The 15,846-nt window shown below is 34.3% G+C and overlaps 1 protein-coding gene across 1 annotated transcript in view; it reads left to right on the top strand.

Annotated features, from left to right (window-relative positions):
- LOC144451660 (kinesin-like protein KIF1A) overlaps positions 1–15,846 on the top strand; it is a 112,919-nt gene that overhangs the window by 31,509 nt on the left and 65,564 nt on the right. Inside the window, exons 3-8 of the mRNA XM_078142554.1 lie at positions 8,698–8,768; positions 11,264–11,343; positions 12,287–12,386; positions 13,496–13,740; positions 14,061–14,250; positions 14,827–14,892. Of these exons, the coding sequence (XP_077998680.1) occupies positions 8,698–8,768; positions 11,264–11,343; positions 12,287–12,386; positions 13,496–13,740; positions 14,061–14,250; positions 14,827–14,892 (752 nt within the window). The remainder of the gene's footprint in view (positions 1–8,697; positions 8,769–11,263; positions 11,344–12,286; positions 12,387–13,495; positions 13,741–14,060; positions 14,251–14,826; positions 14,893–15,846) is intronic.

Raw genomic sequence — 15,846 nt, 5'->3', positions numbered from 1 at the left:
GCACTCATATTTTCCATCTAAATGAATAGACATGTATGTATGTATCACTGTACGTAATGTATGTAAGTTGATGTTTTCATATACACTTGTACTTGTGTCGTGAACAGTTTTGTAAATAACTAGTATTGTCGGTGATGAATCTTGAACATCGATTTTCTGTCTTCTAAAAGTAAACCCAAGTATAAATGGATATGAGTCAATATTTGCAAATCTATAGAATTACATATTGAATGCATTCAAAGATTAAAGGTACAACGTAGTAATACCTTGTGAAGCGATCAAGAGGAGAAGAGGAGGATCTGTTGAAACCATGTTCTCAAATTTTTAATTTTTTTTTAAAGATTTACTGACAGGATAATTCTGAATCATGTCTATGATATGTACTACATTTGTAAATTGTAAATACATCCAAGTGCCAATAACTAAATATTACTCCCCAACATTTTTCTTCGTTCAACCAAGAAAAATACAAGTGCCCTAAGGGGCCTTGTCACTATGAGTCGCTAGACAAGTAGTAACAAACCCTTAGGTCACAAGTATTTGCCAGCTGAATGAAGAAAAATGTAGTGGAATAATGTAAATATATTATACCTCCTCAAGCATAATATATGAAAAAATCAGGAAAAATGGTGATTTAGAACATTTTGGCTCATGTTTCAAGCACCGTCAAACCAGTGATGTAGACATGGGTTGTCACGACATAGAACAACCAGGGTGCAAAATCCATATTTTCTGTTCAAAGGCAATATCCTGGCTTGTGCATGGTATAATCTGAATTATTCGATCATTGCACCTCGTAACAAAAGATAGATGTATTTGCATGATCTGATGTACATGTATGTTTCATTGGGATGGATTGTGAATGCTTTCAATTAAAAAAACATGATGTTACTTACATTAATTACTTAATAAATGTACATATTTATCCCCAGCCATCATAGTACATCAATGTGGAATTAATCCTAGGGGTATAGGAGTGTTTACAAGTCTATCAGTATCACATGCAAAATGTTAGTGTGTCTAAAAATAAAGACAGACCTCAAAGGGATTGTGACGCAGGGGATGGTTTGAGGTACAAAACAAGTGATGGGTTATACCTGGATATTTCAATTCCTTGGGGTAAGCTGTATAGAAAATATCAAAAACAAATAAATTGGCCACTAATCCTCGGGGTATTTGTTTGTGCACAAAAAACTACAAGTTAGAAAAATAGGATCAATTTTGTCATGATTGGCAATTTGTGCTGTTTACAACTTTATTTGGCTGGAAATCGGCATCCATTTTATTTCGCTTGAATATTTTGATTAGGCAAACCGAAAAGAACAGAAACTGTGGAATAACAAAGCCAGCAAATGACTAGAAAGAAGTGCATATTATGAGCCAGGAAATCATTTGAAGCTAATAAAACCGTAGAACTTAGAAGCATTTATTAAGAAGACCAGAGTACATGACTATTTTTTATTTGGTTGGGTGCATTTTGAAGTGACTTTGTGTGTTGTTTGATACACCATTACATCGGGAACTTTGAAATTCTATTTTCACCATTTACTTATGACTTTATAGTAAATGTACATACCATACAGTTTACAAAGTGTGTTTTCATGTCATGAAATCATTTAGCTAATAAGCCTAAGGGACCATCGCACAATGTCACACAAGCTCAATAAACGAACATCGTTCATTTAGGACAACCCCCCTCCCCCTAAACAAACGTTCACAGTGTGACATCACTCTTTTATATCTGATATAAACCATGATGCAACATGTAGCAGTCACGCCACTATGATCAATGCAATGATGGTATGAAGTTCCAACCTTATGAACCTGTTTATTGTATCTCACATTAGAAGAAAACTTGTGTCATGTTATCAACATCTCAGTAGCATAATGCAAAAGCTGTTATTATTAAGGGCGTGAACATTTTTTCAAATTTGGTTCGAAGTGTGAAAATGAAGTTCAGAAATCGCGTTGACGTCAGAATGAATGAAGTTTGCGTATTGAGCTTGTGTGACATTGTGCAATCGGCCCTTATAAGTATAAGAATATAATTATAAAGATAAGTACATTTACTTTTTATGTGGGTGGATGCATTTTCAAGTGATTTTGTTAGTTCCTTGAGACGTTGTATGTTGAAGTTCTAATTGCACCTAAGTCCTTGCACTTATTGTTGTATTATGCATAGAACTACAAATGTACATTTATTACATAACATTCTTCAGCTAATAAGCCATACAGAAGCACAAAGAAAAGTACATTTACTCTTTTTTTATTTGGGTGGATGTATTTTCAATTTTCAAGTAATTAATTTGTTCTTTAAGATGATGTCATGTCTTGAAGGTCTGTTTGCACCTTGCACTTATTGCCCACAAAAAGAATGTGTTTATATGCCATAAAATTACTTGGCTAATAGGCCATACATTAATATAAAGAAAAGTGCATATTTTATGTACTCTGTTGATATCATTAAGTCTGCAAGATTTGAGACAAATTGCTGTCACCGTAATCAAATACAGCTCAGACTTGACGTCATACCATTATCACCATGGTTACAGGACACAGAAAAAAAAGAAAGCCTAAGGCCAAAAAAAAAAATATGTCTGGTTCTGGTCAGCGCGCGCGTGCCCTGAATACCCCCGCGTCGATCCTTTTTTTCCGATAATTTTTGCTTTCCCGTTCCTTATTTACAATTCCCCGTCGATCAACACTGTATGCAAGGCTAGCAGAAAAATTTAACTCGTGTGATGGCGCACTTCTATTTGGTAACGGGTACCCTTTTCTTCTAGTACTGTTGCATACCCATAACCCCCCGTACGATATATGTGTACGTAATATGTACGATGAGCGTGGTTGATGGGAATCACGGGAAATAGTGTGTTCACTGTGCTAGGTGGTAAACCGCTCACATGTTTCGAAAATGTCTGAAGTTTGAGTACGTCGTGAGCAATCGAAATGTTGATATCAATTCAGCTGACTTTCTAGGTGTTCTTAGTTCTGGTGATCGTTTCGTTCTGCCTTCTGAATACAAAGATTTTCCTGTAGCGTAAGCAGTTAGCTCTGGATGTATGCGCTACGATGTTCGACACGTCTTTCCATCTGCGATGAGATGGAAAGACGTGTCGAACATCGTAGCGTATACAGACTGCGTATCAGACTGATGATGGACGGTGCTCGAAAGAAAACACTGCCTCCTCTACGTCCGTTGGACAGACCTATTTCTCGTTATTTAACGTTACAAGTTGCACAATGACATTATACAGTGGTTGCAAGGCAAGACTCATTATTATCTTGGATGGGATTATAACTGCAAATCACTGGGCGATAAGATAAATTTGTAAATGTGACTAGTGATGCCCTGTGATGGATGATTGATCCGCATCGTACAAAACTTGCCATACAACAGTGCCAACTTCCAGAGTTGTATGACGTCTTCCGAGAGCATGTAAAGTGTCAAAAATGTGTATTTACTAATTTGCAAAAAAAAAAAAAAAAAAAAATTAGGAAAAAAAAAAAAAAACGCGCGTCGTCGCACCACTTTAGAAAGTTTACCCTGACCAGAACCAGATTTTTTTTTTTTTTTGGCCTAAGATAACATTGAAGTAACGCTTAACCAATACCGTACAGTGTTTTTTTCAATGTCAAATCATTGAAAAGACACTTAATTAACACTGTGTAGTGTGTTTTCACTGTTTTTATTAAGGCCAGTAAGTTGATGAAGTATACTTTTGGTCCCCCTGACAATTTAGAAGGTTGCTCTACCTGACAATTTAGAAGGTTTCTCTACCTGACAATTTAGAAGGTTGCTCTACCTGACAATTTAGAAGGTTTCTCTACCTGACAATTTAGAAGGTTTCTCTACCTGACAATTTAGAAGGTTTCTCTACCTGACAATTTAGAAGGTTTCTCTACCTGACAATTTAGAAGGTTGCTCTACCTGACAATTTAGAAGGTTTCTCTACCTGACAATTTAGAAGGTTGCTCTACCTGACAATTTAGAAGGTTTCTCTACCTGACAATTTAGAAGGTTTCTCTACCTGACAATTTAGAAGGTTTCTCTACCTGACAATTTAGAAGGTTTCTCTACCTGACAATTTAGAAGGTTTCTCTACCTGACAATTTAGAAGGTTTCTCTACCTGACAATTTAGAAGGTTGCTCTACCTGACAATTTAGAAGGTTTCTCTACCTGACAATTTAGAAGGTTTCTCTACCTGACAATTTAGAAGGTTGCTCTACCTGACAATTTAGAAGGTTTCTCTACCTGACAATTTAGAAGGTTTCTCTACCTGACAATTTAGAAGGTTTCTCTACCTGACAATTTAGAAGGTTGCTCTACCTGACAATTTAGAAGGTTTCTCTACCTGACAATTTAGAAGGTTGCTCTGCCTGACAATTTACCAGGGTTCTCTACAAACATTCTGGTTAAACATCTACTGAAAAATTTAACATTGTTTATACTCCTTTATTCACTTGCTACAAACTTCTTAATTGTTAATAGGTGTGCCAACAATGACCAACATATTACACTTTGATAAATTATGTTAGGTGGCAGTGACGAAACAAACATAGAAACATGAAATCTTACTGTGCACATTTAGTCAGATTTATCCTTCTTTGTAAATATATTAGATTTCACCTTCTCTGTTTATACTGGGGGCTAAAAGCAATGTTTTTGGCATGGTTTCAGATCCCTGGTATTACATGTTAAAATCTGGAAATATTTGCATGAATTTGCTTACGCAAATAAGTCTTCCATGGATTTATTAAAGGAAAATGTTGGATCAGTAGTAACATAAATATGAAAAAAACAGTTGAATGGCAAAGCTATAGGAAAAAGTTGGACTTGAACAAAAGAATGATCCTCTAACCCTTATCACATACAAAGTTATAGCTACAGTCACTTATAAGATATCACTAATGCGAGAACTTGGGATTGACTCATGAGCCTTTAAGAGGCCTGTCCAGATTATGAAATTGATTATAGGCTTAAGTAGTCATTCATTATACTCGAAAAAAAAAGTCACTATGGATGTCACAAAATCACTTTGGCAATAACTCCTGAACAAGTACACTTTCTGTTACCTCGTCCATCATTGTTAGTCAGCGAGACGTGAAACAAATCCTTGTAATGGAATGCAGGTCAGTGTTGACGTCAAACACTCCTGCCATGGTTACCCAACTCATTTCACTCTATACTGAATTTTAATATTGTTTTCCTTCAAGGCAAGCAGAAGGAAATATCATCCAAAGCCGATCTCACACAGGAGACAATATTTGATACTTCAGAATGTCAGACACTTTTAAGTGTAGGATGTTCGTCATCGGAGTGACGTGTTTCTGTGTTAAACATTTCTTATTACGTTTTATCTGTAGGACAACGACATGGATTGAATTATGTCGATGGGTATCTGTCTTACTGCAGTTGAGTTGAAAATGTTTCCATCTGAAAATAAATCAAATTCATGTACAATGTACATACTATAAATGCACCATTATGTCAAGTTGTATACGTGCATATTTAGACATCTTAAAATTGGAAAATGCTTTTAGTGATGTAAGAATGTGATCATAGGACACATGTAAATGATCAAGCTCACAACCGTTAGGTTTAATTAAAAGCATCTAATTCTGCACTTGTGTCATTCAAGGCTCATTGATTTGTATTTTAAAAAGGCTGATACCTCAGTGCAGTTGATTCAAAACTATTTTAGTCTGTCAACATGAACAAATTCAAAGTGCAATTTAGGTATGATAGATGCTGCTAAGATCGCACCACAGAGATAAACAATCAAGCACACAACGTAAGGTTAATCGTATTTGCTACACTGATGTCATTCAAATTATGTCAGTTGGTTACAAAAATATGCTGACGTAGTGACTACAGTTAATTTTCAATTGTATCATGTCTGCAGAGCTTTCAAACATGAATTCAGTTTATGAATCTTAAATGATAAGGATCTTGTGATAGATAAACAAGTGTACATGTTATGGGTAAAACAAAATCAATTCTGTGGTCTTGTCATTCTAATGACAGATGCAGTTGATAAACTCGATCCTTGTTTGATTATTCACAATGCATTTGTTAAAGAAAAATATTACTTAGAAGTATACCACAAGTTTAAAAGTTTCTTGCATTTAATGGCATATTGTCATATTCATTCAGGTACTGTACTAAGGATTTCCTGTCTATGCACATAATACATGTGTATACATGAAGTCATTTTCATCCATTCCTTCAAATAAGAAATCTTATAGCTATATTTTACATTTTGATGGACAATTAATAACAGTCCATACATTGAACATGAGTTCAATTTTACCCAGGCTTTCAAATTAACAATCTCGTAAAAGAACATCCTGTATTTTTTGATAGTCAAGTTACAGACTGTGTACATAATGCATTGTACATGATATCAATTTCCGCAAGCCTATCAAATAAGAAATTTTTATAATATTATAAATGACAGTATTTTGATAGACAATATATGTAGTCGATGCACATAATACATTGAACCTGAGGTTAAGTTAATTCCACCAAGCCCTTTAAATAATAAATCTTGTAATATTACATACTGTATTTTGATGGGCAATTTACAGTCCATGCACCACATTACGTAACATTGAGCATGAAGTCAATTTCATCAAGCTGATTAAGAAATTTTACAAAATAACATGCTGGATTTGATGGGCAATTAAAGTGTACATGTATGAACGTAATATATTGAATTTATGTCAATTTCATCAAGTCTATCAAATAAGAAATGTTATAAAATGACATACTGTATGTTTTGATTAAAGATTTACGTAGTTTATGGACATGATACTTTTAATACATGTATACACATGTACACGAAGTTAATTTCATCCAGTCCTTCAAATAAGAAATCTTGTAGAATGACATAATATAACTTGATTGACAATTTGCAATCATAATACACATTTTACTTTTAACATGATGAAGTAAGTTAATTTCATCTGAGCCGGACAAATTAGAAATCTTGTAAAATGACATACTTCTAATACATGGTTACACAAAGTCAATTTTATCTAGCCCTTGAAATAAGAAATCTTGTAGAATGATATATTGTAATTTGATTGACAAGGTGAAACCCTAGACGTACTTACCAACCATTGTACATGCAAATGCACTTAGAGATAGCGTTTGGTATTGGAAATTTAAACATTGTGTTTCAACTGAACACACATAAGATCCAATACTGGTATTTATGTGAATCAGCTAACTGGTTATATGGCTATTGATTGGCTTCATGTGAATGTTGAAAAAGATTAACTTAAACTACTTGAATTTTGAATTTACCTGACATAGATTCATAAATTTCCATAACTTTGCAGTTTATAGTGCTTAATTGAGTCCTCCTTTTCATGTACAATTCTCAATTCTTGTCAAATCTTTTCAACTAACATACAATTGTATGTAAAACTTCTTGCATATTCAATCTGTAGATGCATACAATGTTGAATTTGCATTTTTGTTGTGCTTGATTGGTCTTAATTCTTTTTAAAACTCAAGATTTTTGTCGGATTAGCTTCCAGCTGCTTGTATGTTCATTTTAATTGGCATGGATGCATACAAATATTGAATTTACATTAAAGTGCTTAACTAGTCTAAGTCTTTCTCAATCGCACTTTATTTTGATAAATTGATGTTCCCTACTTGTTAACCATGCATAGGGATAATTTGCTAAAAGTTGTGATGACCACTACTAGTAGTTATATTACAAATAAATAAAAATAACAGAGATCTTGTAACAGTCATGTTGTAGATCAACATTTACATGTAGTAATAGTATTATAAGCTACAATACTCAATAGAAACCGATGTCTCTACATGTACCGGTACACTATATATTGAATTTTAACTAAATTTCCTTTCACAAATATGCTCCTAGTGAGCTGCAAATCATTCTGTAAATCTGGGAATCATACATTTTCATTTCATGAAACAGGTAATATGAGTATTATGAAATGAATGCAAGAACAAAATTTAATGATGAAATATTGTTTTAGCTCACTCTCATACAAATGTTTTAGGTCTTCAATGGTTGTGCCGCTAATCTTGGTTATGGAGTCAATTCGCAGTGCAAGAAAATTAATTGCAGAAACGCAATTTAATATTAAATCTAATCGTATGAAATTAGAATGCATTTGACAGGATGCTGAGTAGCCATTTAATATAATCAGTATACGTCTACTCCCTGGCGTCATTTATAATGTCCAGTGGTAAATGGTATACAAGAGTCATGTAGTACTTGGAAATGATTACAAAATTGTAGTCTTTATGAATATTTATGAATGATTTATAAACCAGAAATCTGGTACTTGTCTTATAAAAAGACCTCAGATCTGCACTTGGGAGGTATTTCTCTCAATTTTGGGTGGCCAAGTCTTGGATGAAAGCAAGTTATCAAAAATGGATGATTATATGTGTTTCAAGGTGTTTACGTGTACACAAAATGTACATGTACAATGGGACATAATATGTACAAAATCTTTTTAATTTTTATTATGAAATTTTGTACAAATGTCGTGGATAGCATGATGTGATTGTAAACACTTCAAAAACTATCAAAACTGAACTTATTGAGTCAAGGTGTTAATAAAAACATCATCAGTTTTAATAGTGTGTTAAGTTTTCACATTTCATTGATAACATTACTTAATTGTCACTGGTGTATTTACAGGTATCAAGAACCCCAAGACAAATGACAACAAAAGCTTTAACTTTGATTACTCATACTGGTCACATACAACGGTAAGTACAAGTACACTACACTACATTTGTACACTACACTACACTACACTACACTACACTACATACATTACATTACACTACACTACACTACACTCCACTGCACTTACTGTAACAGTAGATGGTACAGTACAGTACACTACACTGCATCTACACTACACTACATGTACTATAGTCACCTTTTATTGGTGGCAACTATACAGAGTAATTTTGATTTTACATGACATGTACACTACACTACACTACACTACAATGTACACTAAAGTACAGTACACTACATGATTGTACACTATAGTCACTTTTGGTAACTAGAGAGTAAGAAAAGTACAGTAGAGTACAGTGCAGTGCAATGTAGTGCAGTAATGTATAGTACAGTCACCTTTTGTTACTTATCTGACACACTCAAAGACAGGATGTAAATTATGTCACACAGGAAATGACGCACAAATACATGTGTATAAATCTCAGGTGCCAATTTATAGTCTCTACGACAATTAGACTAAAACGTTCATCATTGTGTGCACACTACTAATGGTTAGAAGGAGCAACAACAATGATAGATCTATCAGTTTACGTTACAACCATGTATGTTACAAATCCCTGGTGTCCATTTGTAGTCACTGCAAGGTACATGTAAATTATAACACTACATTTTCTTTGTCATTATCGGTTAATGGGTAAGGAATACCCAAAATATTGACAGACGCTCATGATGTTAGCACTACAAGTTGGTGCATTGACTCGGAAGAATATTTTTAATTAAGCTATAGATTATTTAAAAAAATGCCACAGAAATTTCTAGAACTGAAAATGTCATTGAATATCATGTCTGTAATGACATAGAAAATGACTTCCATTGTCGTTTCTTTGCCCTTTCCTCCCAGTGTAGGTCATTTTATTACTGATTAAAATATACAGATGTACAAAAAAATAAACATAAAAATGTAAATGAACATAAAGTAAAACCAATATTGCTATTCTAATGTGTTGTGCCTAAATCCACAGACAGGATATAAACTTCTCAATACTCTATTTCATCAATGTTATTATCGATGGTTGTAACTCAGATTGGAATGATGATTGCAAATGTTATGTTTGATAAAACGCTTCATTTATTTCCTATACCATTACTACTAACACACTGTACTGATAACTTAGTAATTTCCCTTGTGGCATACATGTACCGATACATCAGTGTTGGTGAGCAGGTCTAAAGGAAAGCTTAGTGTAGACGCTTGAATCTTGAAAATATATTATTTGGGATGGCACCAATACAATACAATACAACACAATTCAATACAACACAATACAGTATACATGTACTTTATTCATAGGGAGAAACCACGATATCTGCTTCAAAGCATTAGAGAAAAATACACACGAAAAGAAACCATTTCAAGGGTTATCCTGATTTTATCATATTTTAGATATAAAATCATGAAAATATGAATGTAAGGTTAAGTTTTGTTTGTTATATGAAAAGACGAAGTAAGTTTAAGCCCCACTTGTCAAATGGTAGTGTGAATACATAGAGAAGGAATTTGAATTTTATACCACGTGTTCTCATTTTGTGTTTATTTTCTACAAATTTTAACAAGATTTTGAATTATATTTTGAACGTAATATTAAAAATAAGAAACTTTAGAGTTTGTGTATTGTTTGAAGAGAATGAATGATTTCCTATTCACAGAATGATGGAGTTTTGAGAGGTATCCAAAAAACAAACTTTTAAGGATTTTTGAGTTTTATAGGAATGAACTCTTATGAAATAAGATCTTAATAGAATCATCAAACACTGAGAAAATAAACAGATGGTATTTTCCCGATAGTATAATTACAGAGCTACTGAACAGCTAAAATTGGCAGTCAGGCATAGCCAACACATCATTATGGTGCTATTAAGACCAGGAAATCTATTTTATAATCAATGCGTAGTGACCCGTTATGGAACCATGATTTACTTGTAATTTCTGTGCGATATGCAGCTGTCTTGTTAATATTGTAGTCATTTGTCGAAATATGATTGCAGACACTGGACAACCATTTTGAAAACATAGTGACAGTGATAGAGATTGTAAAATATATTGCAATATATACTAATTTCATGCCAATTTTCAATTATATGACTATGTTGTTCACAAATTTCTTTTGTAAGAAAGTGTTAGATTCATATGAAAAAAAGGATAAACTTACTGTTCAAGGAACATAGTGTGCTAATTCAGTGTGCCCTCTGATGTGCAGGTCAATTTAACACACCACTAAATAAAATTTATGATGCACCAGAATTTGGTGATCACCCCTAATTACATGTACTTATTGTATGGTACTATATAGTCATATGAAAACCCAGTGTTTGTCATTATGAAGCACAACAAGAATAATTGCATTCATTACAGGGAACACTCTGCCAATGTACACTAATTTGTGAGAAGTACCATGCCAGGAGAATTAACATGAATTATTAATTAGTTATGCCATTTCATAATTGTGTCCTACAGCCGGAAGACCATAATTATGCATCACAAAGACAGGTATATAAAGATATTGGTGAAGAAATGTTGGAACATGCCTTTGAAGGGTAAGTATAACTCACTGTTAATATTTGGATGTTATGATTTGTAAAAACAGTCCACAAGTATTAAATCAGATGTTTGAACAATTAACTGCACTTATTGATATTTATAAGTGTACTAGTAGTACGAAATGAATAGATTAACTGCTCAAATTCTAGTTCTTAGTAGAACTAAAATGAAATAAGATTAATTAGATTTATCTTTTTATTTGTTTTAGTCAGTTATTAAGTCAAGTTCATATTTGTTAGAAAGTGAAATGTACATAGTGGTCATGTGAATGTTCTTCTTAGAATATTTTATGAGCAGATAATGAGCAGAAAACATGCTACCTTGAATGATATTTGTCACTGAAATTGTTTGAGATCAACACCATTAAACAAAATCCCTTGTAGAGTTATACTAAAATCCTCCAAATGCAAGAACTTAAGAAGATAAGGAAGTAAGATCAATTCTAAGATCTTACATCCAACAACCTGGGGCCCAGTATCATGTGAATTGGTCCACTACGGTGAATTTCACAGTACTGTTCAAATTTTCTATTGATACAACTATGCAGAAACTAACAAGAAACTGCATTTTTTGCTACATTTAGTCTAAATAAAATAAACCATATAAATGTATTGCAGCTCCGTGCAGACATTCGGGTGCCAATGTTTTTCTTAGTATCAAATACCCAATGTCCTTTGTGGTGTTCATTTGATGTCTGTATGGTGGCATGTGTACTTCATTTCACTTAGACAAAATGTAGCAAGAAACTGTATTCATTCAATCTTGCTATCTTAAAATGTAGCATGTCCAGTGTCTTATTGGTTTCTGCGTGGTTGTATCAAAGAAAAGCAGAACAGTATTGAGAAATTCGCTGTAAAATGTCTAGATTGAAGAACCCACCTGACAAATGCTGTGCTCTCATCATGTTATGACACTTTGTTTTTGTGTTATTGTGTACAGGTACAATGTATGTATATTTGCCTATGGGCAGACAGGTGCTGGAAAGTCATATACAATGATGGGAAGACAGGAACCTGACCAGGAAGGAATTATGCCTCAGGTAAGGTGATGGATGAAAACATCAAAAGCGAATCGGACAATTTGTATATTGTCCTGTCTTTCTTTTGTGCTCAGGATGGCAAGTTAATGATACCGGAAGTTTAAATAGTTGTCGTCCAAAGTGTATGTGTGGAGGAAATGCTTGTTGTGTGTTGCAAACACGATCCATGCAATCTGTAGTAAATGCTTACCCATTCCAATCACTACTATGTTGATTTTGACTTATGTCTGCATTATGTCAGGGTATACTGTAAGCCTAATATTTTTGCAACCGCAAAATTTAGCATTTTTGCAGTTTCAGCCCGTTCTAAGTAAAAGACTAATTTTTACTATATAAACCACACTGGGACATTGTGTTCATTTACTAAAAGGCATTTTAGTCACTGTTTATTTTTGAGTTTTTGTTTTTTAGTGAAATAAGTGAAAATAAGTCTTTAGCAAAAATGCCCAGGTTTAGGTACTTGAAAAGAAATGTCTTTTGGTCATATTAATTTCTGCTCAGAAAGAAATCTTGTAAGATGTATGGGCTAGGTTTTCAGTGTTGAATCCCACTTCATGCCCATGTGAATTGAACGATTGTGCCACTTGATTATTAGCAGTATACCCCATCCCTAACTTATTCCAAACATTCTACAGGAGAAATAAAGTTGCCTTGGTGTTTCACAAGAGACAGGATGGATTTTGCACACACACACACAGATGAGTTCAATTACAAAAGAGACAACGATAGAAGTGTCGCACCGTGAGAATGTAGAAGTAGACAAGTTACCATGCAGTAGGAAAATAAACAATTGAAGACATTAAAATCATCAAGTTCGTGTGTAATGTTTTCAGCAGAAGCTTGTTTGTACTGTACTGTAAACAAATAGTAGTGCCTTGTATCTTTTGAATATAATTGGGCATTCTCGCAAACGTTTCGATGGTGCAGTAAAAGAGGCCGTGGTTTGCGACGATGATAATTGGGTAAAAGATCCTACTGTGTGTGTTGTGTCTCAGTTATTGTTAGTCTTGTGTTGAAACTTGTCTATCTTTGTCTTGTGTCCCTTGAGTGAAACTCCAAGGCAACTTACATTTCTCCAGTATCCTGACAAATTTAATGTTTCCTTCTAGTTATGTGAGGAGCTGTTCAAGAGAATTGGAAAGAATACAACGGAGGATATGTTGTATTCTGTGGAAGTTAGTTACATGGAAATTTACTGTGAAAGAGTTAGAGACTTACTGAATCCTAAAAACCAGAAACACTTACGAGTACGAGAACATCCTCTACTTGGACCCTACGTTGAAGATCTGTCAAAACTAGCTGTCACATCATATGCTGATATCCAAGACTTAATGGATGAAGGCAACAAAGCCAGGTCAGTCTCTTTGGATAAACTATACAGAATGGAAAATATGATGTAAAATTCTGGAATCTGTGGTGACACAGTGTCATTTGTGAGATTATTCCAGTCATTTACGGTGCTGGGATAATATGAGTATTTGTATGTATTTGTTTTTGCTGGTATTCCGTGGAATGTGTGTGAATGAGATCGTCTGGTTGATTTTGTGGTACGTTTGAAATTGAAGCTAGACTATCTAAAACTGTCCTTGTTAGATAGGTTTCAATTCAACATATATAACACAAGTGATGGTATACCCTTCATGTCAACTTATATTTTTCATTGTTTGTTTACAGAACTGTAGCAGCTACAAACATGAATGAAACCAGCAGCCGATCTCATGCTGTATTTACAATAGTATTTACACAGAAGAGACATGACAGAGAAACAGATCTATTCACAGAAAAAGTTAGTAAAATCAGTCTAGTAGATTTGGCGGGAAGTGAACGTGCAGATTCCACTGGTGCTAAAGGAACAAGGCTAAAGGTATGTGGGCATTACTGTATACATGTACCCCAACTCCCATATCTTAAAAACTCCGGTCCCTTTCCTCGTACATGTAGTATACTTTACTACCCCAACCCCATATCTTCTCCACCTCGATCTCCACAATCACCTCTCTCCCCATTGCATGATGTTAAACCTACTGTCAGGGAAACTCTAAATCTAACAACACTAAAGCCCCCCCCCCCCCCCCCCCCCCCCCCCACACACACACACACACCCATCTCCAGATAAATTATAGTTTACATCATATGTTTGTGGTTTAAAATATATCCATATAAAAATGACATTAGCAGAAAATTATGATGTTCAAATTATTAAAATCAACATTACTTTCTCTCTTTAGTTAACAAGTTTCTTGTTGAATGTGAATTTTGTCGAGCAATTGATGTCATACAGAATGAATTTCATTATCAAATCGTGCCATTTGAAAGTTCTGTGTCCCTGAGAATCGATCATGTGATCTGAAAACCTGGACTGACGTTTCATTGCATGTTTATAGCAGGATGTCCTCCAGTGTGATAGCTATAACATTTATTTTTGACTTTGTCTAAACAGGAAGGTGCCAATATCAACAAATCTCTCACAACTCTTGGAAAAGTCATATCATCGTTGGCAGAACTGGTAAGTTTATGATATGCAGTGCCTTCTATTGTGTTATACTACATGCTATACAGTTATACAACACTGGTAATCCAGCCTTCGGTTTACTAAGATAGACACAAACTAAATCTATTGTTCTTCAGTGTGGTAGATTACACAAGTGGGTGATAGCAGTTCCTCTGTTGTGCGATTCTAATCACCCTGTGATCAATATAGTGTAAACATTGGAAGTCCCAAAATACTACACTGAATGTTCATGGAACTCTGTCAATAAAACTCTAGGAAGTCTCCCTACTGAGACTAATTAAACCAATGTGCATTTTATAGCTTATCACTGTTGTATCAACATGTTGCGACAGTAGTTTTAGTTTGTGTCTATCTTAGTAAACCGAAAGCTCAATTACCTGAGTGATAACTATTGAATTAAGTTTTATAGGGTCGTTAATTTGGTATAGTTCTATCTTGATCTCAGTTTAAAAGATAATAGGTGACTTATATGCCGAGTTTTATATGTGATGTATGAGTTGAATGAATTGACAAAAATAAACAAAATCCACTGTTCCACTTTACTAGGTGTTGGAACCCTAGGAAATAGTAGTAAGGTCTGGTAAAATTTGCATACCAAAAACATTTATTGTTTCAATATGACCATTTCATTTCTAGCAATCTAATGTCTTAGATAGTATCCTAGTATTGTCGTAGTGTCGATTTACTATTATATGTATATCAGAAAAGTGAGAGATTGCCAATTTATCTGAAAACAAACGAGTGATAGTGTAAGATCATGTCTTGCAATTAAAAGTGGCTTTTTTTGATGATGTGAGAGGGATGGAGGGGTTAGAGGGGAAAGGGTAGAAATTAGTAGGGGATGGGGTGGAGAGTTTAGAGGGTAGGTGTAGGAAGGAGTAAAGGGTCAGAAGGGAAGGGACAGAAATTAGTAAGGGGGTTGGAGGGGAAGGGACTGAAATTAGTAAG

The sequence above is a fragment of the Glandiceps talaboti genome, chromosome 21 (assembly GCF_964340395.1).
Source record: "Glandiceps talaboti chromosome 21, keGlaTala1.1, whole genome shotgun sequence".
NCBI classification, from domain to species: Eukaryota; Metazoa; Hemichordata; class Enteropneusta; family Spengelidae; genus Glandiceps; species Glandiceps talaboti.
The sequence above is the reverse complement of the archived record's forward strand: the minus strand, read 5'-3'. Positions and strand labels throughout refer to the sequence as shown.